The sequence below is a fragment of the Hemiscyllium ocellatum genome, chromosome 8 (genome assembly GCF_020745735.1).
Source record: "Hemiscyllium ocellatum isolate sHemOce1 chromosome 8, sHemOce1.pat.X.cur, whole genome shotgun sequence".
NCBI lineage: Eukaryota > Metazoa > Chordata > Chondrichthyes > Orectolobiformes > Hemiscylliidae > Hemiscyllium > Hemiscyllium ocellatum.
This window is the reverse complement of record NC_083408.1, coordinates 88,331,406-88,357,599: the sequence shown is the minus strand read 5'-3', so window position 1 is coordinate 88,357,599 and position 26,194 is coordinate 88,331,406. Positions and strand designations below refer to the sequence as shown.

At 41.9% G+C, this 26,194-nt stretch overlaps 1 protein-coding gene across 4 annotated transcripts in view; it reads right to left on the bottom strand.

The window, feature by feature from the left end:
* hif1aa (hypoxia inducible factor 1 subunit alpha a) overlaps positions 1–26,194 on the bottom strand; it is a 64,172-nt gene that overhangs the window by 26,980 nt on the left and 10,998 nt on the right. Inside the window, exons 2-5 of one of the 4 annotated variants that reach the window (XM_060829341.1) lie at positions 20,152–20,297; positions 13,084–13,277; positions 4,951–5,096; positions 4,525–4,609 (exon numbers count right to left, since the gene is read on the bottom strand). In XM_060829341.1, the coding sequence (XP_060685324.1) occupies positions 4,525–4,609; positions 4,951–5,096; positions 13,084–13,277; positions 20,152–20,168 (442 nt within the window). In that variant the 5' untranslated portion in view covers positions 20,169–20,297. Of the gene's footprint in view, positions 1–4,524; positions 4,610–4,950; positions 5,097–13,083; positions 13,310–20,151; positions 20,298–26,194 lie in introns of those variants that run through there. The other 3 variants (XM_060829338.1, XM_060829339.1, XM_060829337.1) reach the window with 3 other exon arrangements.

Below are 26,194 nucleotides of genomic sequence, written 5' to 3'. Positions count from 1 at the left end.
CTCACAGCTATTCATTCTCCCAGGCTAACCTTTACCCACACCTTTGGGTCTATCCAATGTTTTTCTCTCTCTACCTTTCACTCCATTTTTAACTCCTCTCCTCTCCCCAACCTCAGCTTTTGAATAAGTACCAACCATGTCCTAGGTACCATCAGTTCTGAAGGTTCACTGAACCCAAGATGTTAATTCTACTTTCTCTCCACAAATGCTGCCAGACCGGATGAATTTTTTTTAAAGCAATTTGTGTTTTGCTTTCTGATTTCCAGCATCTGCAATTCTTTCCAATTTTGGCAGATCTCCTTGCCTGAAGGAGATTAGCGAGCCAGGTGGGTCTTTATGACAATCAACAATGGTTTTGTGGTCATCAGTACATTCTTAATTTTGCACTTTTTAAATTGGATTCAAAACCAACCATCTGCCATGGCGGATTTCAACCCAGGTCCCAAGAACATTAGTTGGTTTCTGCACTAATAATCTTGCAATAATATCACTCGGCCATTGTCTCCCTTTCATGATCAAGACATTAGGCAGATGCAGATTGAGCTGCTAATTAGAAATGCTGATGCAAGAATCCAATAGACATTCAAACTCCAAGAGGCTAAAGTGAAGTTAAACTTTAATCTAATCAAATAATTCAACAGAGTCTGGGCTTCAGCTCAACTCCATTTTGAGACTATTGTCTGCGTGCAATGCAAACCAGTATCAAATTATAACTCGATATGAACAAACTTGATATGCTGTGTCAAAGAGATAAACAACGTGGTTGCAATGCCAACCTTTGCTTTGACCAGACTCGAACTTGGGCTTCAATCATAAATATGTAGTTACAGTTGCTTACAGCAATTTAAAGTTAGAAGTTATTTTAGCCAATGTGATCAGCTGTCAATCAGCTTTACTACCGACTTACAGATGGATTGGTTGTATAACAGGAAAAAAACTCAGCAGGGGCCTCACCTTCATTCCCCTACGCCCTCGGAAAAACTCAGCAGGGGCCTCACCTTCATTCCCCTACGCCCTCGGAAAAACTCCCAGCCTTACCGGATTTTCACCATCCCTCCAGACCTCCCCCTCTCTGAGGATGAAAGATCAGTCCTCAGCAGGGGCCTCACCTTCATTCCCCTACGCCCCCAGATTAATGAGTTCAACACGCGCCGAGATATTGAACAATTCTTCCGCCGCCTTCGCCTCCGTGCCTACTTTCACAACCAAGACTCCCGCCCACCCTCTGACGACCCCTTCTCCCGCCTCCAACACACCCCATCCACCTGGACACCCCATGCTGGCCTCTTGCCCGCCCTCGATCTCTTTATAGCCAACTGCCGCCGTGACATTAACCGACTCAACCTGTCCACCCCTCTCACCCACTCCAACCTCTCACCCTCAGAACATGCAGCCCTCCACTCCCTCCGCTCCAATCCCAACCTCACCATCAAACCCGCAGACAAGGGAGGCGCGGTGGTAGTTTGGCGCACTGACCTTTATACCGCTGAGGCCAAACGCCAGCTCGCGGACGCCTCCTCTTATCGCCCCCTTGACCACGACCCCACCTCCCACCACCAACCATCATCTCCCAAACCATCCAGGACCTCATCACCTCAGGGGATCTCCCATCCACCGCCTCCAACCTCATAGTCCCACAACCCCGCACCGCCCATTTCTACCTCCTGCCCAAAATCCACAAACCTGCCTGCCCCGGCCGACCCATTGTCTCAGCCTGTTCCTGCCCCATCGAACTCATCTCCCAATACCTCGACACGGTCCTGTCCCCTTTAGTCCAAGAACTCCCCACCTGCGTTCGGGACACCACCCACGCCCTCCACCTCCTCCAGGATTTTCGCTTCCCCGGTCCCCAACGCCTTATTTTCACTATGGACATCCAGTCCCTGTACACCTCCATCCCCCATCACGAAGGACTCAAAGCCCTCCGCTTCTTCCTTTCCCGCCGCACCAACCAGTACCCTTCCACTGACACCCTCCTTCGACTGACTGAACTGGTCCTCACCCTGAATAACTTCTCTTTTCAATCCTCACACTTCCTCCAAACTAAAGGAGTTGCCACGGGCACCCGCATGGGCCCCAGCTATGCCTGCCTCTTCGTAGGATATGTGGAACAGTCCATCTTCCGCAACTACACTGGCACCACCCCCCACCTTTTCCTCCGCTACATCGATGACTGTATCGGCGCTGCCACGTGCTCCCACGAGGAAGTTGAACAGTTCATCAACTTTACTAACACCTTCCATCCCGACCTTAAATTCGCCTGGACTGTCTCAGACTCCTCCCTCCCCTTCCTAGACCTTTCCATCTCTATCTCGGGCGACCGACTCAACACAGACATCTACTATAAACCGACTGACTCCCACAGCTACCTGGACTACACCTCCTCCCACCCTGCCCCCTGCAAAAACTCCATCCCATATTCCCAATTCCTTCGTCTCCGCCGCATCTGCTCCCAGGAGGACCAGTTCCAACACCACACAGCCCTGATGGCCTCCTTCTTCAAGGACCGCAGATTTCCCCCAGACGTGATCGACGATGCCCTCCACTGCATCTCCTCCACTTCCCGCTTCTCCGCCCTTGAGCCCCGCTCCTCCAACCGCCACCAAGACAGAACCCCACTGGTTCTCACCTACCACCCCACCAACCTCCGCATACAACGTATCATCCGCCGTCATTTCCGCCACCTCCAAACGGACCCCACCACCAAGGATATATTTCCCTCCCCTCCCCTATCAGCGTTCCGCAAGGACCACTCCCTTCGTGACTCCCTCGTCAGATCCACACCCCCCACCAACCCAACCTCCACCCTCGGCACTTTCCCCTGCGACCGCAGGAAATGTAAAACTTGCGCCCACACCTCCACACTCACTTCCCTCCAAGGACCCAAGGGATCCTTCCATATCCGCCACAAGTTCACCTGCACCTCCACACACATCATCTATTGCATCCGCTGCACCCGATGTGGCCTCCTCTATACTGGGGAGACAGGCCGCTTACTTGCGGAACGCTTCAGAGAACACCTCTGGGCCGCCCGGACCAACCAACCCAACCACCCCGTGGCTCAACACTTTAACTCTCCCTCCCACTCCACCGAGGACATGCAGGTCCTTGGACTCCTCCACCGGCAGAACATAACAACACGACGGCTGGAGGAGGAGCGCCTCATCTTCCGCCTGGGAACCCTCCGACCACAAGGTATGAATTCAGATTTCTCCAGTTTCCTCATTTCCCCTCCCCCCACCTTGTCTCAGTCGGTTCCCTCAACTCAGCACCGCCCTCCTAACCTGCAATCTCCTTCCTGACCTCTCCGCCCCCACCTCACTCCGGCCTATCACCCTCACCTTGACCTCCTTCCACCTATCCCACCTCCATCGCCCCTCCCCCAAGTCCCTCCTCCCTACCTTTTATCTTAGCCTGCTTGGCTACTCTCTCTCATTCTTGATGAAGGGCTTATGCTCGAAACGTCGAATTCCCTATTCCTGAGATGCTGCCTGGCCTGCTGTGCTTTGACCAGCAACACATTTTCAGCTGTGATCTCCAGCGTCTGCAGACCTCACTTTTTACAGGAAAAAAAACCTGACAAATATCACTAACAGCACACACTGAGCTCCAGAGATTTAATCAAAGCATGTTGTTATAGTCATTAACCTAGCAACTGTACATAAGGTTTACCCATTAAAATCAGCTATATGCATCTTGCAATGTTTCTCTTTCCTGCCCCACTTCCCCAACCAGCATTTACCAGGCAAGAAGTTAAAGCTGTATACATTCTTTACCAAGAGCACAAAGGCCAGATTTGGAAGTTAGGTACAGATCTAGCTTGTAGCTTTGCTTCTTAAAGTACAACACTGAAGAGCCAATAAGGTGTATAAAAGATTAACTACAAATAACTATTTAGTACCAAGTACAAAAAAAAGTGGTCATAAATGTATACCAAATTGGCAAAATCAGAAAGAAGTTATTTGGACAATAACAGAACATTGATAGTAATGCCATTTGGTTTCTGGTTGAGGTCAAAGTTCAACTCTAGTGTTAGGGCATATGGCTGCACTATTCCCGAACCTAAAGCAACATAAACATTGGATTGATGCCAAGCATGGAGATCTGCTCGACTGATCTTCAGCCATTCCTGAGGTCCACCCACCTTTCTCTACCACTTTCATGTGTCTTCTCCTGCCTGCAAGATTTTTAATACTTTGCTCCTCTCTGCTAATCTTCAAACAGATTTGAATATCGTGCATTAAATTAGTCCATCAAAAAGCAGCATTAATTATATGCGCAGTCAAGAACATGTTAAATTCCTTGCAACAGGAAGTGAATGTGGAAACAGAGGTCTTTAACAAGACTGAACAAACCTGGAATGCTAGAGTACACTCATTATTTAGCAGTACAAATGATAAATATGTAGCACTGCAAAAGACTATATGAATTGCTGGGTGTCGAAGGCAGGGACTTGGTACAACTAAATGACTAAGTCAACAGCTGTGTACACTTAGGACAAATATAAATGCCATCTTTTCTTACCTTGTCTATGAGAAAGCATTTCACGCATCTCTTCATGATCGCAAGGATGGGTGAAATCAAAAACACTGTGTCCAATCAGCTCAAACTGTTAACAGAAAGGGAAAAAAAACACTAGTCACAGGTATTCAAAAATGCATCAAATACTTTTCAAAAATTGCAATTAATATAGAGCTTCTGCATTTGTACACAGTTCGAAAAAAATTATCTGGGCAAGTCTGATTTTCTAAACTTTATTTGGCTACAGCACTGCTAAAGAGTAAAAATTGATATTCAAAATGTTAAACACTTATTCCACTAAATGAATATAAAAGTATTAAAAGTATGACATTTTCAACTTTTTGCCATTTAGTCACCCTGCCTTTGCACTGAAAAGTATTACAAACCATATTAAACCTATTCAGAGTAGACAAATATGAACATCTTTACCTGAGTGAGTCCCATGCACTTGTTTACATTCTCAGACATGTAGATCATGTCCCCATCCTGTGTCAACACCATGACAAATCCTTCTAGAGCCTTTAAGTAAAAGCTGTTTAGTTGTTCCTCCAGGTCAGCTTCCACCTCCATATCTCCTACACAGGCAAGATAAGTGTAACTTGATTTTAAAAGGGAATTTAACAGATTTAAACTTCAAATAAATACTTCATTTTCGCAGAGGAAGTTCTCATTTATATATCACCTTATACATCATACTTAAAAATAAATGTTTTATTATAAATGCTCTTAAAAAATGACACTTAGCTAAAACTGGATCCAGACAATATTCGGGCTTGGGCAGAAAGTGGTAAGTAACATTTGCGTTACACAAATACCAGGTAATGACCATTTCTAATAAGAGATAATCTAATCACCTCCCCTTGACATTACCATCATTGAATTCCCACAACCATCACTCTTGAGGGTTACCATTGACCAGGAGCTCAACTGCACTTGCCATATAAATAAAATGACTGAAACAGCGGGTCAGCTGCTAGAAATACCACAGTGCCACAGTGCATAATTCACTACCTGACTTCCCAAAGCAGATACTCCCCCATTACTCGGATGGGTGCAGCTCCAACAAAACTCAAGAAGCTTGACACCATTCAGGGACAAAGCAGCTTGCTAGACTATCACTACAGCTACACTCATTACCTCCATCACTGATGTTCACTAGCACAGTGTGTACTATCTACAAGATGCACTGCAGCAATTCACCAAGGTGCCTTAGACAGATCCTTCCAAACCAACAACCATTGTTATCTCAATGGGCAAGGGGAACAGATACATGGTAACACTATCTATTCACCATCCTGACTTGGAAATAAATCACTGTTCCTTCATTGTGATTGGGTCAAACTCCTGCAGCTCTCTTTCTATTGGCATTGCCACAGCGCCATGACAACCAGGAACAGGCAATAATTGCTGTCCCAAACATCAGTATCTGCACTTCACAAATGAACAAAAAATAAATGGAAACTTTTTTGCCTGTTTAAAATCACTGTTGAAATTAATGAACCATTGACTTGTTTTTAGATGATACCAGCTTCAGGTATTATCAGTCAAAAAGGGAAATTTTGAATCCCATGGCTCATGGGATTTAATGTTGACTTGAACACTAATTCATCACTATCCATTTTTCATGCAACTATCCAGGATTAGAGTCAGAGTCATAGAGATGTACAGCACAGAAACAGACCCTTTGCTCCAACTCGTCCATGCCGACCAGGTATCCCAACCTAATCTAGTCCCATTTGCCAGCATTTGGCCCATATCCCTCTAAACCCTTCCTTTTCATAAACCCATCCAGATGCCTTTTAAAATGTTGCAATTGTACCAGCCTCCACCACTTCCTCTGGCAGCTCATTCCATATACGCATCACCCTCTGAAAAAGTTGCCCCTTAGGTCCCTTTTATATCTTTCCCCTTTCATCCTAAACCTATGCCCTCTAGTTCTGGACTCCCCAACCCCAGGGAAAAGACCTTGTCTAATTTATCCTATCCATGCCCTTCATGATTTTATAAATCTCTTAAGAGGTCACCCTTCAGCGCTCCAGGGAAAACAGCCCTAGCCAATTCAGCCTCTCCCTATAACTCAGATCCTCCAACCTTGGCAATATCCTTGTAAATCTTTTCCAAACCCTTTCATGCTTCACAACATACTTCCGATAGGAAGGAGACCAAAATTGCAGGCAATATTCCAAAGGTGGCCTAACCAATGTCCTGCACAGCCGCAACATGACCTCCCAACTCCTGTACTCAATGCTCTGACCAATAAAGGAAAGCATACCAAATGTCTTCTTCACTATCCTTTCTACCTGCGATTCCACTTTCAAGGAGCTATGAACCTGCATTCCGAGGTCTCTTTGCTCAGCAACAGTCCTCATGACCATACCATTAAGAGTATATGTCCTGCTAAGATTTGCTTTCCCAAAATGCAGCATCTCACATTTATCTAAATTAAACACTGTCTACCACTTTTTAGCCTATTGGCTCATCTGATCAAGATCCTGTTGTAATCGGACATAACTTTCTTCAACGTTCTCTACACCTTCAATTTTGGTGTCATCTGCAAACTTACTAACTATATCTCCTATGTTTGCATCCAAATCATTTGTATAAATGATGAAATGTAGTGGTCCCAGCACCGATCCTTGTGGCACTCCACTGGTCACAGGCCTCCAGTCTGAAAAACAACCCTCCACCACCACCCTCTGTCTTCTACCTTCGAGCCAGTTCTGTATCCAAATGGCTAGTTCTCCCTGTATTCCATGAGATCGAATCTTGCTAACCAGTCTCCCATGGAGAACCATGTTGAACACCTTACTGAAGTCCATGCAGTTCACGTCCACTGCTCTGCCCTACTCGATCCTTTTTGTTACTTCTTCAAAAAACTCAAATCAAGATTGTGAGACATGATTTTCCATGCACAAAGCCATGTTCATATCCCCAATCAGTCCTTGCCTTTCCAAATACATGTAAATCCCGTCCCTCCAACAATTTGCCCACCACCGACATCAAGCTCACCGGTCTATAGTTCCTTGGCTTGTCCTTACCACCTTTCTTAAATAATGGTACCACATTAGCCAACCTCAGTCTTCTGGCACTGACATCTGTGACTATCAATGATACCAATATCTCAGCAAGGAGCCCAGCAATCACTTCTCTAGCTTCCCACAGAGAAAATAATGAAGTTGCAGCACTTCAACACAAAATTTCCTGAGGAAATAGGGCAAGTATAACTAGAGAAAAATTGTTACAATTGGTCAATTCACTCAAAATTACACTTAAAACAACGAACTAGCTCCTGCACTTTTGGAGTAAGGTATTCTAAGGCTCTTCACAACCCCAATCAGACAAAACTTGATATTTGAGCTACCAGAACAAATTACGAAGTACATATACTTTATAGGAACAGTTAAGAAAAAATGGTAAGCATTTAAGGAAGGAATTCCTCGGTCTTGGCATCTGGTGGCAATGCTGGCAATAGTGAAGCAATTAAAATCATAGACGTGTAAAAGGACAGAATTAGAAGATACTGTTGCAGGGCAGTTATGAGGTTACAGAGAGAGAGAGAGAGAGAGCGCGCGTGCGCAAGAGAGAGACTGCTTCATGAAAAGCCAACACAAATGCCCCATTTAATTGGTGTTTGGATAACAACTGATTAGCGCAAATATCCAGAGGATGAAAATGGAAAGCCGGCTACGGGTCCATTAGAATAATACATTTTGACGCAACCAAAGGCATGGACAAGGATTTCAGCAGTAGATGGCAGAAATGAATAATGTTATGGATGTGCTATGGACGGGCAGCAGCATCTTTGTTCTGTCACCAGAGTAGCAATCCACAAACCCAGGCCAACACTCTGGAAACATGGCCTCAAATCCTATCAGAGAGGAAAGAAAACTACAAATGGACAAGCAGGAGGCTTGATAGCACAGAAAGCCAGGCAGCATCAGGAGGTGGAGAAGTCCGACATTTCAGATATAACGCTTCTTCAGAAATGGAGGTGGAGGTAGAGGGAGTTGCAGATAAAGAGAGGGGGAAGAGGAAAGGTTATGCGTGGGGAAGAGAGGTAGAGTGATGAGTGCTGGTGAGTGAGTACACAGGTGGTAGGTATGACCTGGTGGTCGAGTGGAGGACTGAATCCAGTTGGTAGCTGGAAGGAGAGGGGGCAGTTGGAGGAATGGAAGGAGAAAACAGGGCTGGGAAGGGAGTCAGGGGACGGGTGGCAAGGTTATTTGAATTTGGAGAACTCAAATGTCGACTCCTTCCGTCTGTAGGCTGCCCAGGCAGATGAGGTGTTGTTCCTCCAATGTGTAGTCTGATTCACTGTGGCAAAGGAGGAGACCAAGGACAGACATGTCAGAGAGGAAGTGGGAAGGGAAATTGAAATGTGTGGTGGGCAGAGGTCAGGCTTACCCTTATGGGCCAGGCTGAGATGCTCAATGAAAAGTGTCGTTAGTTTACCTTTGTTCTCACCAATGGACAGAAGACCACATCGGGAGCACCGCGTGCAATAAACTAGGTTGGAGGGGAGGCAGGTGAATCTCTGTCTCATCTGGAAGGACTTTTTGGGGCCCTGGATGGAGGTGAGGGAGATGGTGTGCCAGCAGATTTTGCATCTTTTACAATGCAAAACCTGCCGGCACATAACCTCCTTCACCTCCAATCTTGTTTACTGTACCCAGTGCTCCCACAAAGTGGTCTTCTCTACATCAGTGAGATCAAACATAAACTACAGGCATGTTTCGCTGAGCATCTCAGCTGCGTGCATAAAGGCAAGACTAAACTTCTTGTCACCGCCCATTTCAATTTCCCTTCCCACTCCCTCTCCTACATGTCCATCCATTGTCTACACCATTGCCACAGTGAACCACAAATTGGAGGAACACCATATCATCATCTGCCTGGGCAGCCTACAGTTTGGAGAACTCAATATGGAGTTCTCCAATTTCAAATAACCTTTCCATCCATCCTGACTCCCTTTCCAGCCTCGCCTCCTCCCTTCCAACCGACCCCTCCTCCCAGATTCTACCAACCAGATTCATTTCTTCAGTCAACCTATCAGGTTGTGCCTACTACCTGTACTCCCTATCACCATCTCACCACTCTGTCCCTCTCCCACCCTTAACCCTAAGCACCCCCCCCCCCCTTTATTTGCAACTTCCCCGACCCCCACCTGCATGCCTGAAGAAGGGTTATACCCAATACATAGGACTTCTCCAAATTCTAATCATGGCAGGTGGTGAAGTTTGAATTCAGTTAAAAAATCTGGTATGAAGAGCTGCCCAACGGTAACCACATAATCATTGTTGATTGTTGTGAAATCACACCTGGTTCACCAATGTCTTTTAGTGCAAAAAAGCCACAATCCTTGGTCTGGCTAACGCATGACTCTCAGCCCACAGCAATATGGTTGACTCTTGACTGCCCTCTAGCCAATAAATGTTGACCTAGATAGCAAAACTGACATTACATGAATGAATTTAAAAAGTGCACAGTTTTGATGATGGATCAGATTGTGTTATTGGAAATTTCTCAAGGTTGTGAGCAGGCCACATCAGTACCAGACAACTGCCAGGGAGAAGTACAGGGTCCATTATGAGAGAATGTAGTTAGCATAAACTACCAAAATTAAAAAAAACACTTTTCAAGCAGGCTTACATGGCAAATAATATAAACAATTTCGGAGGATCTCACATCAGTTGTATTGACAAATGTTTATGGAAGCAACAGTGCAAAAAATTTGAGAATGCAACTCAAACTAAGACTAATATGCTATTCAGAGCATAATGATCACAAAAGGAAGACAGACTTACATTCAAATTATGTCCTTATAGTCCAGTGGACATCTCAAAGCACTCCACAGATAATTAGGTACTTTCTGAAGCGAAACAATGCAACAGCTAATGTGTGGACAGCAAATGCACATAATTTTTACAAGATCATGTCTTTTTAATGGTGTTGAGTAAGAGATAAGCTGGCTAGGACAGTGGACAACTCCCAACTCTTCAAAATAGTGCTGCAAAACATTTTCTTTTTTAAAAAGAAACATCCTCCCCTGCAGACAGCTGGGGTTTCAGTTTAATGTTTCATTCCAGAGATAATAGAACATTCCATCAGTATTGCACTGGAATGCCCACCCTGACAATTTATGTTCAAGCAGAGAGGGGACTTATCCCAGAACCCTGTGACCTATTTGATCAATCACTTCAGTTTATGGCTGCAAATGACAAATAAGGTACAGTTTAAAAAAAAATTGAGTATCTATTTCCTAGATTACTGGCAAGTCTCCTTGGGCTTGAGTGCCATCCACTTTGCAGAGCCAATCAGAAGAAACTGGGTGTAAACTAAAGTAACCAGGAGTATACCAAGTCCTAGGTAAATATAAAATGAAAGGAAGTAGACAAAAATCACAAATCTAGGGTGACACGCTAGGGCAGTACTGACAGTATACTGTACTGAAGATGTGCTTTCTGCCAGACCAGCCTTGAAACAGAGGCTATTTTTATGTTTGATCTGTTCAAGGCTGTCTGTAAGCAATCATTTTGTACAGAAACCCTGTCCAAAAGATTTGTATGGATACAGAGAAAGAGAGTAGAATCGCTGTCTCGGAATTGAGGTGGGGATAGGTTAAACTTAAGCTGGCACTAGACGTTTACTTGGACGTAAATAACGTTTGTGAATTTTGTGAGGGGAGGAGAAATAAAGTAGGCGACTGGCATTATGTAATGATGTTCAGTTGAAGAACCGGTGCAGACATGATTAGAAATATCAACCCCTTCTAGAAGTTACACTTTCATTATCAGCAAAAAGAATAATTTAACATTATCCCAGCAATATCCATTCTAGGTACTCAATCCAGTGAAATATAACTCATATTTTCACTCTTTAATTTCAAACTTAACTCTCAGGACACCAGGTCCGCTAATCCGTCATCAGGTGAAGTGAAGAGAAGCCAACAGGCATTGAATATATAGGCAGACAGATCAAAATGGCACATTGAACAGGCTAAACAATAAGTCTTTGCAAGTGACTAAAAGTGTCAGACTGCATAGTAAAGTGTCATCAGCTGGACAGTAAATTAAGGGACGAAGGATAATCCGATTGATGTGGACTCACGGCGAGGAATCACTAAAATGACTACATACTGACACTAACAAATTTCATCCCATCACCACATTTACCACGGATTACTCTTCAGAATCAGTCTCATTCTTGGACATACTCATCTCTATTAAGGAAGACACCTCAGTACCTCACTCTACTACAGGCTCACAGATAACTAGAGAAGTGCAGTGTTGTGAGGTTTTCACCTGAAACATGTTCAAGAAAACATCACCTACTGACAAGCCCTGCGTATACACAGGATCTGTTCAGATGAGGAGGAATGCAGTGGACACTTAAAAATGCTGAAAAGACACCCTCGTAAGAACTCAATCGCCAGTTCCGATGTGCCAGAGCAAAAAACCACAATGACTTCCTCAGAACACAGACACAGGTCACAACTGATAAAGAAGAAGGGCAGTATTTCTCCGGAATGGAGAAACTACACCTTTTGTTTCAGCCTTCATGTCATTGATGACAACAAACAACTCGCTAAAGTCATCCCTAAGCCTCCAAACAATTGCCAAACCTTAAACAGACCATTGTTGGCAGCAAATTAGTCAGCCTTCTGGTCAACATCAACTACAACACTATACAACCCTATCAGAGCAACCTCTGCAAGACATGCCAGATCATCAACATGGATACTACATCACACATTGGAACACCACCCACCACATACATGGCAGATATTCATGAGTCTGCCAATGTTGTCTACCTCATACACTGCACACAAGGATGCCCCAAGGTATGCCATATTGGGAAGACCATACAGATGCTGTAACAACAGATGAATGGACACCACACAACAACTGCCAGACAGGAATGTTCCCTGCCAGTCAGGGAACACTTCAGCGGTCAAGGACATGGTGTAACATTTTGTGGGTTTTTAATGGAATGGTGCACAATGCAAAACTGAAAGCAAAACAAAGTGCTCATCAATTCAAGTGATTTCCATCATTTATAGTGAGGAGAAGGAGGGGCATTTCAACAATACAGCCTCTAGAAAACAATCTCAAAGCAACTACTGGGATTTCCATGGTTCAGTAGGTGATAGTTGATAGTCAAGCTATCAGTACCTTCCCATAATCCAGTCAGTCAATAATATTGCAAACATCTCAAGCAATACTCAATTTTGCGTAAAATAAATGAAGTCATGCTGTGCCAGTACAGAGACACAGACAGTTGTTTCCTTGAGATACAAGGAAGCAAAAATAGATTAACAAATGCATGTTGAACTTTTCCTTTATTGTTTAGTGGAAAATAAGTTATGTAGCAACTTACATAAAAATCTACATAACTTCCTAAAACTATTAGAGTTTGGGTACAAAGAAATAACTTTGTATTTTTACTTCATCATTCAGATATCTTCACAATATTCCGAAGTGCTTCACAGCCAATAAATTAGCTTAGATTCTTAGTCACTTAAACAAAATTGTTAGCTACTTCAAAGTACAACAAATTACTCACCAGCATTGAGCAATTTCCTCATGCGTAGGTAACTGATAGTCAGCCTCATAATAGAGGCTTTATCTAGATGAGAAGTGACACTGTGAGGAAGAGGGAGTTCACGAGCCAGCTCATAGAAAACTTCCGACTCTTTGCCCCTTCGGAATCTGGCAGCATCACGAGATTTCTCCTTTCTTCTCTCAGAGCTACCACTGCTGGGATTAGAAATAAAACTGTAAGAAGTCATGCCAATTAACAAAAGGGTGACAAATAGCTTCACATCTATCTTAAATTCAATTCCAAAACAGGGAACGTATGGCAAGTACTGCCAATAATCAAACAAGGCGCAAAACAATCTACAATTCTGCTCAGGAAATAACAGGAAAAATACCAAAACTTAACATTTTGCAGAGGGGGGAAAAAAATGCAGCGATGTGTTTTAAGTAAACCTCAAAGTGGCTGCATTGCATATTGTTTGACTTGACTTCACAAAAACAAGTGTTAGAAACATAGCAACGTAATGAAACTCTTTAAACTCAACAGTTTTGATGAGTATCTTTAACAAGTATGAGTTTTAAATATTTTATTTTAAAGTTTAGTGATTGCCCTTGAAACTTAATGCCAACTGAGTGTTAAGAATCCTAACTTTGAAAAGTACTGAACTGAAATGGCTATCCATCTTTTGGAATACTCAAATACAATGTGAAAGAAAATATAAACAGGCAAAAAAAAGACAAATAATGTGGTTACGTCTCATTTTTATTTTACTTATAGAAAGCAAATACAGTGAGAAAACTATTCATGGCTGGCACTGCACTGTATTGATATCAATAACAGAATTTCAGTCATTGAGCAGAAAGCTGACAGATTGAGGAATTCGGATTAAGCTGCCGATTTGATTATTAACTGAACTACGGAATGTTTTCCCCCATTGTACAACACTCTTCTCTCTCAAATCAGTAAGCAACTCTTTGTTAAACAAAACAATTTGAGAATTTTCTACCTCCTATGGCAGTGAATACAAAAATCAAATGATAAAAGGTATGTCGTCATTTTCTGCAATTATTGAGGCTCAGCAGTCAGCCAGCTCATCCAGGTCAGTAACAGCTTCTTCGAAGTTTGCTTTTGGGCCAGAGCCCACTGTTTTAACTGATAAAGAATCTAGACACTCAACTTATATTTAAGTAGATATATTTCATTCATGCCAATGGACGTAACCCCATCATCAATTTTCCAAAGTACTTCTGACCTGTTTCAAAGACAACAAAACACACTCTTTCCAAAGTTTGCTGCAAAGACAGTTGGAGAGAGAACCTGAGCTAATTTCAGCCATCCCAAGTTCAGCAAGCCTGTGATCTTCCAGTCTTTGCACTGTTCTTAATTCATAATTGAGTGCATTTAAAAAAATAGATGCAATTGTATGTTCTAATTGTTTTTAGTTCAATTCAAACTATGACACCAACAAGTGTCCATGGCTTAGTGCTGTATAATGCCAAAGGCATCTTCTTAATGAAAATTTTATGTTCAATTTCCACTGGCTTGACTAAAAGCCACGCCAAAATCCATTTGGTTCGAGGTGGTGCTGGGTAAGACAAAGCTAAACATTATTCTGTGGCACTGTGATCCTTAATACCCAGACTCACCACTAGATGACACTGTAACAAGACCAAAGCAATATTTATTTCCTGAGATCAAGGATACAGAGAAGCAGCTAGAAACTTATTTTTTTCTTAAACTTGCATTTGGAATTGATTTTTATATGAAAAACTTCAATCGTGCTCTGTTTTATAATTATGTAAAACAACTATAATAACATTCAGTCAATAATGAATTCTGACCAAATTGCCTAATTTGAACAGCTTGGATACATTCTGATTACCAGACTAATATTTCAATTGGATGTATGGTTGGATTGTAACATTACTACAATATTTGCACTATTCAATATTAAAAGGAATAAAGGAAAAGTTGGAGCAAAACAAGAGTGAGGAACACATTATATACAAAACTTCAGATCTGAAATGTTAACACCGTTTTCCTCTCTCTACGAATGCTGCGAAACCAGAGTATCTTCAGGATTCCTTTACTGTCTTTCTTTCAGATAAAAGCTTTCCTGGTCTCAAAACGGAGTTACTTTAAGAAATGAGCCATAGCTTAATTAGCGTGTGGACCAGTAACTTTTTTTAAGGAAGTAACATCAAATAAATTCTCCTATAGAAAAACCTAGATTTGCTACATATTCTTAAGAACAGAATTAGACAAATACGTTTTTGTCAGTCTGATCCATCATTCAATGAAATCATGGATGATCTGCAGCTCATCTCCATTTCTTGCCTTTGCCCTATATCTATCTTCGGCTAACAAAATTATCAACTCATTTCAAGTGATCTAACATGAATTTTCATAAAAATTACAAACTTCTACCACCTTGGATGGAAGATGACTTTCCTAATTTAACAGAACTTTCAGATTGCACTGTCTCAAGTTCCAGGCTCCCTAACTGGTGTCCAAAACCTACCCTGAAAAGTCTGCTCACATCATGACAGCTTGACAACGCACAACTTTCTAAATCAATCCACATTATTCTTTAAAAATTGCCCAATGTCCACAAGTTTACAGAACCTTTTAAACAAAAATCTCAGAACTGAATCTGCATTTTTGCCAAAAACTAATCTATGGAGTTGGTGGCAAAGTGCTAATGTCACTGGAATGGTAATCCAAATAGAAAACTCAAATTTAATGATCTGGAGATTCGTGTTCAAATATTACTACGGCTGATGGTGAAATTTCAGCTCAATAAAACCTAGAATTAAAAATACCTGTCTTAAATGGTGAACATAGAACCACTGTTGATTGTTGTAAAAACGCAAATTTCTTTTAGGGAAGGATATCCATCCAGCTTATGTGACCCCAGATCTGCATCAATGTGATTATTTCAGAGGTAAGTTGAGTCAAGTAGCAAGCCACTCCATTCCAGGACAATTGGGCATAGGCAATAAAAACAGGCCTAGCAAGGGTTGCTCACATTCAACAAACAAAAAAAAAGTTTACTGGCCAAGGAGGAACTCTCTCTACCAAATTTCATCGAAACATACCAGTGCATTTTTGTGAAACATTGTCTTTCATGGGAGTTAACAGCACTCTTAAACTTTGCTACCACCCAGGACAAAGCATGTGGTTTCTTTGGCACCAGTTCAACCACCTGAAACATTCACTCTCCTGCACTGACACACCATGGCAATCCACAAGCTGCAATTATCATCTTTCAAAAGGCTATTTTGCCAGCCCTTCCCAAAACTGCATTTTTTTTTTGTAGTTGAAGAAGAGACACGGGAGGGTGGGGACAGGGGATGTTGCTCTGATCCACCATTGTAGCAACCGTTTCATATGGCTGAGCCAGTTCAGTTTCTGGTCAGTGGTAATCTGCAGGATGTTGAGTGGGGAATTCAGCTTTGGTAATGTCAAAGCTGAATTTGAGCTTTGACAAATTAGAATTAGGCCAATTTGGAGAGATAGTTACTGACACTTGGGTGGCAGATAACATTTATGCCTCACAACAGCTCAATATATATTTGAGGGGTAGTGAAAAGTGTTTCTCCAATTCTCAAAATGTCTCCAATTTGACACAACATTATTCTTACACAATCCTTTGCTCATTTCATTATCTGTCTATTCATTTTCAAATTTATACTTCCAGTATAGATGTCTATCGTCCTACTTTCATCTCTTCCTTGTATTTCACCAGTCATTTGTCAAGTCAATTGCTGTCTGTAGTGCTGTATTTTTCTATGGTAAGGCAAGGATGCACAGGTTATGTTGATTAATCGGAACTCAAATACATTTTTCTGTTAGCACTATCCATGTTATGACAGTGTAAACCCTCCTGCTTAATATAAAACCAGCAACACAGAAAAGATTCATCCTGTGCTGCATTTGAGTGGCCAAGAACTATGTAAAGTTAAAATTAACAACTTTAAGTATAACAGAGAATAATTAACTCTCAACTTTCTACAACGCTTTACTTTAACCTGTTACCTTCCCTTCTATAATACTAGTCCGATAAAACTCAATGATTTACAGGAAAATTCAAATTTTAAAACCAGTCAGCGGTCAAATCTTCTCTTTCTCTTCATCAGTAGATTGGCTCTCCAGTTCAGTGTTGAGATTTTTCTCTGTGCGAACTCCTTCTCTAGACAGGTGCCTCTCAGTTCTGACTAGCGGTCTACAGTTGTTGGTCCTGTGACAGTTCTCCTCCCAACTGTTCAATTTTTCCATCTTATACCACAAAGCATCAGATTGTGTCATTGGTTTTTAAGGGAGTCAATATACTCAACTCAAACTTGATTGGAATTTGGTATTTTTCGGGATATAATTTAAACTGATTGGCCTAATTCTAATCGGTTTTGTTGTTTCCAGGCAACTTACTACTCCAGTAGCTGGAGGACATTATATTGTGTTGTGTCTTGTTGAGAACACTTGGTGCTGTCACTGCTAGCTTTTACTCTCTTAAAAGTACAGTACACCCACACCTTCATAAGAAAGTCCGATTGTGTCGTAAGAATTGCAGCCCATTTCAACCTTTTGCAGATACCAATCACCTGGTGACCATGGTTGTTTTTTTTAAGAAAAACCCTTCACCATACAGTTTGCCCGGTAGCACAAAGATTCACAATGTATGGGGTTGGTGGGAGGTGTGGATCCATTGGCTATAGACTAGTTTGCAGAACAGTGATGGATGAATATTTAGAGGCTGTAACAGTGGACAGAAAGCTCGGTATTTGGAAAGGTTAGGGCTAATAAATTAAGCCTCCACAAACCCCCAACAGAATAATTGATGTGCTTACCTCAGATGGACTACAAAATTGCAGGAAACAGTTCACTACCATCTTCTTGATTTCAGAGATCAGGTAGTACTTTCTATAGTACAACAATCAAGCCAAACAATCATATCTTTTAACTCAAGAAAGCTGACAGAATCATAGAAGGTATATAGGCCAGGTACTGGCAGGTGGGACTAGATTGGGTTGGGATATCTGGTTGGCATGGACTGGTTGGACCGAAGGGTCTGTTTCCATGCTGTATATCTCTATGACTAAAAAGCAGGAGGCCACTGCGTCTGTGCAGGCTCCCTGCTATAGTGATTCAGCTGGCCTCTCAGCCATGCTTTTTCCCTCCAAGTTGTCTTCTTTTCAGGTGCTTATCGGATTTCTTTTTGACAGCTGAGAATGCTTCTATTTCTACCATACACTTAGGCAGTATATCTGATGTTCCTAATCAGTTGCTGCACAAAAACACCATGTTGCAGTTGGGTCTTTTGTCAAACACCTCACATTGAGATCTCTGGTTCTTGACTCCTTTGCTAATGCAAACCACTCTGGTCAAATGATAATTCTGAATGGTACTGACAAATGTACTTTGAAATATTGCAAAAGAGAACAGCTTCTTCAATCTGTCGTGCTTGAGACATTTGCAAAGTATTCATTAAGACGCGAGTCCTCTGCCTCCACAAGCAAATTTGCATTTTGGTCTCTTTTACCTTTTTATAGGCTTCTACAAGATTGAGACTTCCCTTTCTATTATGTGCCAGTCTCTGCTCATAGTCCTTTTGCCTATCTGATGACTTCTCCTTTGAATGTCTGATATTTACGTAAATGACTTGACACAAAATTAATAGGTGACCTGTATGATAAGTCATTGATATCTAAAAATTACTCTGTATTAAGGGATCAAATAGGTCAAATTTATTTTAAGTTCAGGCTTGATGCTGGGGATGGTAAATCAAGTCAACATTTAAAATTTGGTAACTGCCATTAGAACACATCAACTCCCTTCACCTTGCAATTTCTCTTAACCAGATAATAATCTAATTCAATAACCGTTCATTCTGAAATTATAATGCAAGATTCCCTAAACAAATAATTGCACTGAACTGGGGTTTAATTTGATTGATTTATTGTCACATGTACCAAGATACAGTGAAACAATTGCTTTGCATGCTAACCAGACATATCATACCTTACACAAATACATCAGGATAAAGTGTTACAGCCACAGAGTTGGTGCAGAGAAAGATCAACTCTAATAATGAAAGGTTGATTCATAAGTCTGACAATAGCAGGGAAGAAGCTATTTTTAAATCTGTCGATATGTATTTTCAAACTTTGTATCTTCTGCCTGAAGGGGGTGGGAGAGAGTATATCAGGGGTAGGAGGTGTCTTTGATTGTGTTGGCTGCATTCCCAAGAAAAGGGGAAGTGCAGATTGAGTCAGTTTAGTTCTTGTGATGGGACTGGGCTGTGTTCACAAATCGCTGCAATTTCTTGCAAAGTAATTGCTACACCAAGCTATGATGCATCCAGATAGGGCGCTTTCTATGGTGCATCTATAAAAATTGGTTAGAGTCATTGTGGACATTGAGGAAGCAGTGGCACTGGTGTGCTTTCTTGACTGTAACATTGAGATAGATGCAGCAGGATAGATTGTTGCTGATATTTACTCCCAGGAACCTGGACTCTTGACCATCTCAACACCATTTATCCAGACAGGGGCATGTCCTCCATCCTACTTCCTGAAGTCGATGACCAGCTCCTTCATTTTGCTAACAGTGACAGAGATAGATTGCTGTGTTTACACCAAGCTCTCTCTCTTTCCTGTAGTCTGTCTTTCGCTGATTGAGATCCGATCCACTGTATAGTGGTGTCATCAGCAAATTTGTAAATACAGTTACAGTTGAATTTGGGCCATAGTTGAGAGTATATTAAGGGGCTAAGTACGTGTCTTGTGGGCCAGTGTTGAGGATTACTGTGCAGAGGATGTTGTCGCCTATCCTTACTCAGGTCTGCAGGTCAGGAAGTTGAGGATCCAGCTGCAAAAGAGGGAGTAGGGTCCTGGGTCTCAGAGTATGGAGTCCATTTGGTTGTTGATGTCAGAACTAAAATTAATAAATAGGAGTCTGATGTAGGTGTTCTTGTTATCCAGATGTTCCAGGGTTGAGTTTAGGAACAGGGAAACGGCGTCTGCTGTGCACCTTTGGTAGTAGGTGAATTGTGGTGGATCAAGGCAGTCTGGAATTGTTTGTGTCATTACTAACCTCACGAAGCACTTCATAATGATGGATGTCAGAATAACTGTGTGGCAGTCATTAAGTCATGTTGCCCAATTTCTGTTTGGCATTGGGATGATAGTGGTCTTCTTGAAGCAGTTTGAAACCTCAGTGTAGTAAGGAGGGCTTTGACACTAAATGAGGAAACACAAGTGAGGTGAAAAGTACTTCAAATAGGACCTATAATTCAAAGACACAGTCTCAAACGCATACATTAATCTGTCCACATAAGTCACCTGGAACAACCCAGCAAACAGAAGGGGAAAATATCTGGGGAAACCAGTCCCTGATAGCCTGGCCATGCGGGAATGTGTATACGGTATGAGCAGGTAGGGAAAGAGAGTTAAGTTCTGAATTTTGTGAAACAAGACGTCTCAGATCAGGTAAGAATTTGCAGTTAACAATAAGGTAGGAGGGAATCCAGGATGGTGGGGATCTAAGAGGATCACGTTGCAGAGCTCCACCCTGCAGCACAAGCGGGACAAACTTTTAATCCGCCCATCGCAATATCTTGGGACTCTAGAAAGGTCATGGAGTTCCAGGTAAATGTAAAAGGTTAACCTAACTGCAGTTCATGCCGTCCAGAGATGCTGAATGAGGGAAGAGGAGCGTCTGAGGTTGCAATATCCTCGGACTCTATTACTGATCAGGCCCTGGTGAACGAGCTTGCGCAATCTCACGAGATGGTGGGTGAGCAGTTAGAGGAGAAGCTGGCCCCGATCTTTATCATGCTGCAGAAGCGTGAACAGCAGCTGGGAGATCTGGAAAAGAGGATGGATGAGGTTGAGCACAGAATCAGTAGTGGAAGCTAATGCCAGTTCCTCCAAGGATAGGATCCAAGCCCTGGAAACGCAGGTCCGTAATTTTACGCAACCAAGTGGATGATCTTGAGAACTGGGGCAGGCGAAAAAATATTCGGATCAGTCTGCCTGTGGGCAAGGAAGGTGAGCAGTATGCAGAATTTATTGAGGACTGGCGGCTGAAATTCTCTAACTTGGAGGCTGGCATGAGAGGCTTGAAGATTGAGAGGGCACACCGGCTCATGGTACTGAGATCAGGTTTGGGTCAATGTCCTCGTCCTCTCCTAGTGCGGTTTCATCACTATAAAGACAAAGATAAAGATAAAGATAAGGAGAGAATTGTGGAAGCTTTCAGAATCCAGGGGAAGGATCCAAAGGCTTATGAGGACTCTAAGATCATGTTCTTCCAGCACTTCTCAGTGGTGGTGATCCGATAAAGAAAATCTTATGATGGTGTCAAGAGAAGACCAAGGGAGCTTGGGATTCAATACTCTGAGGTATCCAGCTGTGCTTCAAGTCATGTTAGATGTATGCGTACATCTCTTTGACATGTCAGAGAAGGCAAGAGACTCTGTGGACAAATTAACCTAATCTGAACAATAGTATTTACAAACAGTAGTGTTGTGTGGGTATGCCTTTGTTGGTTTTTAAAAAAAAACAGCAGAGGAAGTCCGGTTGGAGCTCTCTTTTCCTTTTTTTTGCATATTGATAGTAATTTGGCTTAAATTATGTTCAATGGCGGTTGAGATGTGTACTTTCAATTTCTAAGTTAAGTTATACCAAAGAATGGGTGAGACATTTATCCCTTTTTCTCTTTAAAATAGACTTTTTTTCTTTATTCATATTGCTCTTCTAAGGTGTATTTACTTTCCTTTCTGCTCGTGTTTGCGGTGTGGCTCTAGCGAGGAGAGAAAATGGTTGAGATAGATAGATGCCTGCTTCTGGGCAGTTTGGGATGGGTAGTTGTCCCTTTTGGGCAGGGGTGAATTCCCCTATTCAGCACCATTGGTGCTTTATATGATTTTTTTTTGGTTTTTGTTGTTTTTAAATCTTTGATGGTTTTGTAGGTTTGTTAAATGTAATGGTTTTAGTTTATGTAGTTTTTAACGTTCGATGGATCACATGATACAAAGGCTCAGCGATTTATGGTTCGAGTTCCTCCTCTCTGGAATTTAAATGTTACTGCAGAAAGTTATGCCTAATGACTTGATTAAATGGTATACCTGGAATATCAAGGGAAGTCACTCAGCAATTAAGAAGGTGGATATTGCTTTGTTACAGGAGACACATTTGGATGATAGGGAGCATTTGAAACTACAGCAGAATGGTTTTGATCGGGTTTACTTTTCATCATTTAATACCAGAAGTAAGGGAGCGGCTATATTGGTTAGGAGGAATCTCCCATTTACGTTACTAAATTGTGTTAAAGACATACACAGGAAGAATATGGTGTTTTAAAACGTTTATTGCCCTCCACTCATCCCCTCAAATTTTTGGTAGATGCGTTTTCTAAACTGATCAGTTTTGAGCTCCGGCATATCATTATAGGGGGAGATTTCAACTGCTTCATGGATCACACAGTAGACAGGTTGCCTAAAGGCCCTTTAATACTCTCTGTACAAACTAAACAACTAGTGGATCTCTGTGCGGAGTTAGAGTTGGTGGACATCTGGAGGAGTCTCCACCCTACAAGCAGGGATTTTATTTTTTTTCCAATCCACACAGATGTCACACCAGGATTGATATTTCTGACCCCTATGGCAACTCTGGACCTGGTGGTACCTTGTACAATTGGTAATATTACATCTCTGATCACACTCCAGTGTACCTGTTGGTTAAGATTAAGGACGCTACATTGGATTCAAGGTACTGGCGAATGGATCCCTTTATCCTCAAGGATAATAAGCTTGCAGAGTATTTCTCTAAGGAATTTCCAGCGTTCTTAGTCATCAACTTAGGCTCGGTTAGTCGTCCATCCATCCTTTGGGAAACCGCCAAAGCCCATGTAGGGGGTTAGTTATTTCCTACTTTGCCAGTGGAAAGCGGTAGAATGACAAGCAGCAAAGTGTCCTCGAGGCATGGTTGAAGGCTTACTTTGACAGGCCCTGATTGGTCAAACTACAGAGGATTATGGTGTTGCGGTCTGCATTGAACTCTGTGCTCATGCAGATGGCAAAGAAGGAGCTTACCTTTGCAAAGCAAAGGTTACATGAGCATGGTGACAGACCAGGCAAATACTTAGTATATCTCGCCTGGAAAAGAAGTGCCCCACAAGCCATTTTAGCCATTATGGAAGGATCTGAGAACCTAACATGTGACTCCAAAACGATTAACGTGGCATTCCAGAGATTTTACTCTAAGTAAACCAACCTGAGGGTTGAGGGGAGGGGAGGGCCAAAATGAAATCTTTTTTAAAAAGATCTGGAGCTCCTGGGCATGACCCCCTCTTTCTCAATGCCCCCTTATCAGATCAAGAGGTGCAGAAGCTGTGAAGCAGCTTCAGAGTGGAAAGATGCCTGATAAACTTCCCAGCGAATTATATAAGGAATTTATAAGCATACTATTAAGCCCATTGCTCAATGTGTTTAATGACCAATACAGCCATGATCGTCTGGCACCATCTCAGAGAGGCCAATATTTCACTTATTCTTAACAATGGGATGCTGGAGGCAAGGGTAATGGGTTAACCAGGTGAAAAAGCATTCATTATGACCAGCCATTTAACAAGATGAGGAAGCATTCAGTATGTAAAGCCAGTTAACAAGGTGAAAAGCCTTCATTATGTGAAGCCAGTTATTCACTGTGTAACAGCAGATGACTTAATCTTTACTATTGACACTCGCTGATTGTAATGGTCACCCAATCGATATATGCATGTTGCCTTATCTGGATCCTCCGCCTTGTAAGCGACTATATAATTCCTTAAGAAACTGCTGTTCCAGAGAAGACCGAGAACTCATGTCTCTGTGCATACGGACAATCATTCTCTCTCCCTTCAGAGTCTGGAATAAAGATGAAGGAGGTAATACCATATTGTGTCTCAGAGGTTGCATCGACTGATACGGGGATAGGCAAAACAGGACGACACGTAAGCTAGCGTCAACACAGTCTGCAGCCCTTCCAAATGACAAGTCAAAATGGCATGAAATTGTGAATCAATGCTGATCATGAAAGGCTGCTTAATGATACACAGCATATTGATCTTACTGAGACTTAGTTTGTAGCAACCAAAATAAAATATACTAAAAGGAAAGCTGCTTTAGGATTTATTAGCTTAGGGTAATACCAAGGTTTGTGCAGAACACAATTGCTGTAGCATGAGAAGCTGTGGATTTGAGAACTTGAGTGCATAACTCAAGCTGACATTTTACTGAATGCCAGATAGTTACACACAGGAAATCACAATGGCAAAATGCTGCAGTCTCAACTTCAAGGTAGCTTGATACATACTTCAACCTTCCATCATAATGGCGCTTGTGGAGCCTGCTATGCAAAGTTTCTGCTACATTCACTTGAGCTTTGAGCCAGGAAGGGGTTCTGCATCAATATGGTAGTTTTTGATCTTAGACAGGATGTAATAAATTGCTGTGCATGTTTGACAGCTTTTACAAATCTTGTGTGCTTCAGGAGTGCCCTTAAATGTATCACAAAATACTTTCCCAATGACTAACACGGGCAATACTGTCACAGATTAAGACAGATTGTCCTCCCAATCTAATCCCTTGATGATATCAGATCAGCAAGCCTAAACTCTGAAATGTCCTCCCGAATACTGATGCACCGCTCATTTTGTCCTTGGACTCACCTCTTTGACTAACGTATTGGTCACCTTCCCAATACCTTGCCCTTTCAGAGAAAATCATTTTACTTTCGGCCTCAATGACTCACATGATTCTTTTTCTACAAAGCAAGACACTAAATAAATCTACATTGTTGGATTTTGAAGCAAATTTGCTCAGACTACCTGAATAGATTCTTCAATGATTATAATTATATTAGAGACCAAAAAACCAATGACATTCAGCATGTGAATGCCAGACAGTGACAGGTGGGAGAAGGTCACCCTGACCTGCTGAAATCTGGGTAGTCACCAGACTGAATGAGTTTTAAAAGAAACGAAGATGAAATTGCTGGAAAAACTCAGTGGGTCTGGCAGCATCTTTGGGGAGAAATCAGACTTAATGTTTTGGGTCGAGTGATCCTTCAGAGGCTTAACTGATTTCTCCTCACAAACGTGGCCAGACCACCTGAGCTTTTCCAGCAATTTCTGTTTCTGTTCCAATCAACAGCATCCATAGTTTTCACATTTTAAGAGAAGCTGCGTTTCAAAGACATAAACTCAAACAAAAAGCAAATCACCATAATTTTTAGAAAATGTTGTACATAGAGCTTTGGACTGAGCTAATGCTCAGCGTTATAACTCAGACATTGTAAACAATGATGTGTGTACAAATTGGGGGGTTCTGTGAAATTAAAGTAACTTGACACATACACACATGAATAGGTTAGAACAGATGAACTAAGGCAACGAAAGTATTTGAGAATTTTATACAATATCCCACATACCCTATACCACTCTGGTACTTCAGCTCAGATGACAAGGTAAACACTTCATCTTATGTAAATCACAACCATTAACTTTTTGCCAACATGTGTTATCTGATATTGCAGTTCTCTCTTAAGAAACACAATTTTAAAATTAAGTGTTTTAAAAATGTGTACATTGAAAAGCAAGCATAAGAAAATCTCTTCAGGGTGGAGGGCGCATAGACCATCTCAGTTACAACGGACTGTTTTAAAGCCTAGTGAATAGTCCTATTGCTGACTCAGGTCTCAAAAAGACTTTTAGAATATATGTGGTCTTCAGCAATACAATGGACCATTCTAAAAGATGTAAAACAATGGTTTCTACCTCAGGCATCAAAGTGGGAGTCAACAACATTTATGGATTACCTTAGCTAAAAGACAAGAGATGCGTCTGGCTTAAAACCCTGGATTACTCAATCCTCATTGTGGTTAGGATGACTCAGTCTGGAAGTCACTTTTACAAGTTAAAACTGTATAAAACTGACTGTACAGCCATCTTGATGTGTAGAATGCCAAGTCTTTGAGAACCACTCTCAGATGGAAGTTTTCTGCAAGGGAGGATTTAGAGAGAAGGATATTTGCAAACCAAATTCTGTTGTGTTGAAAGGAATGTGAATTAAATAAAATCAAGGATTTCTCTCCCT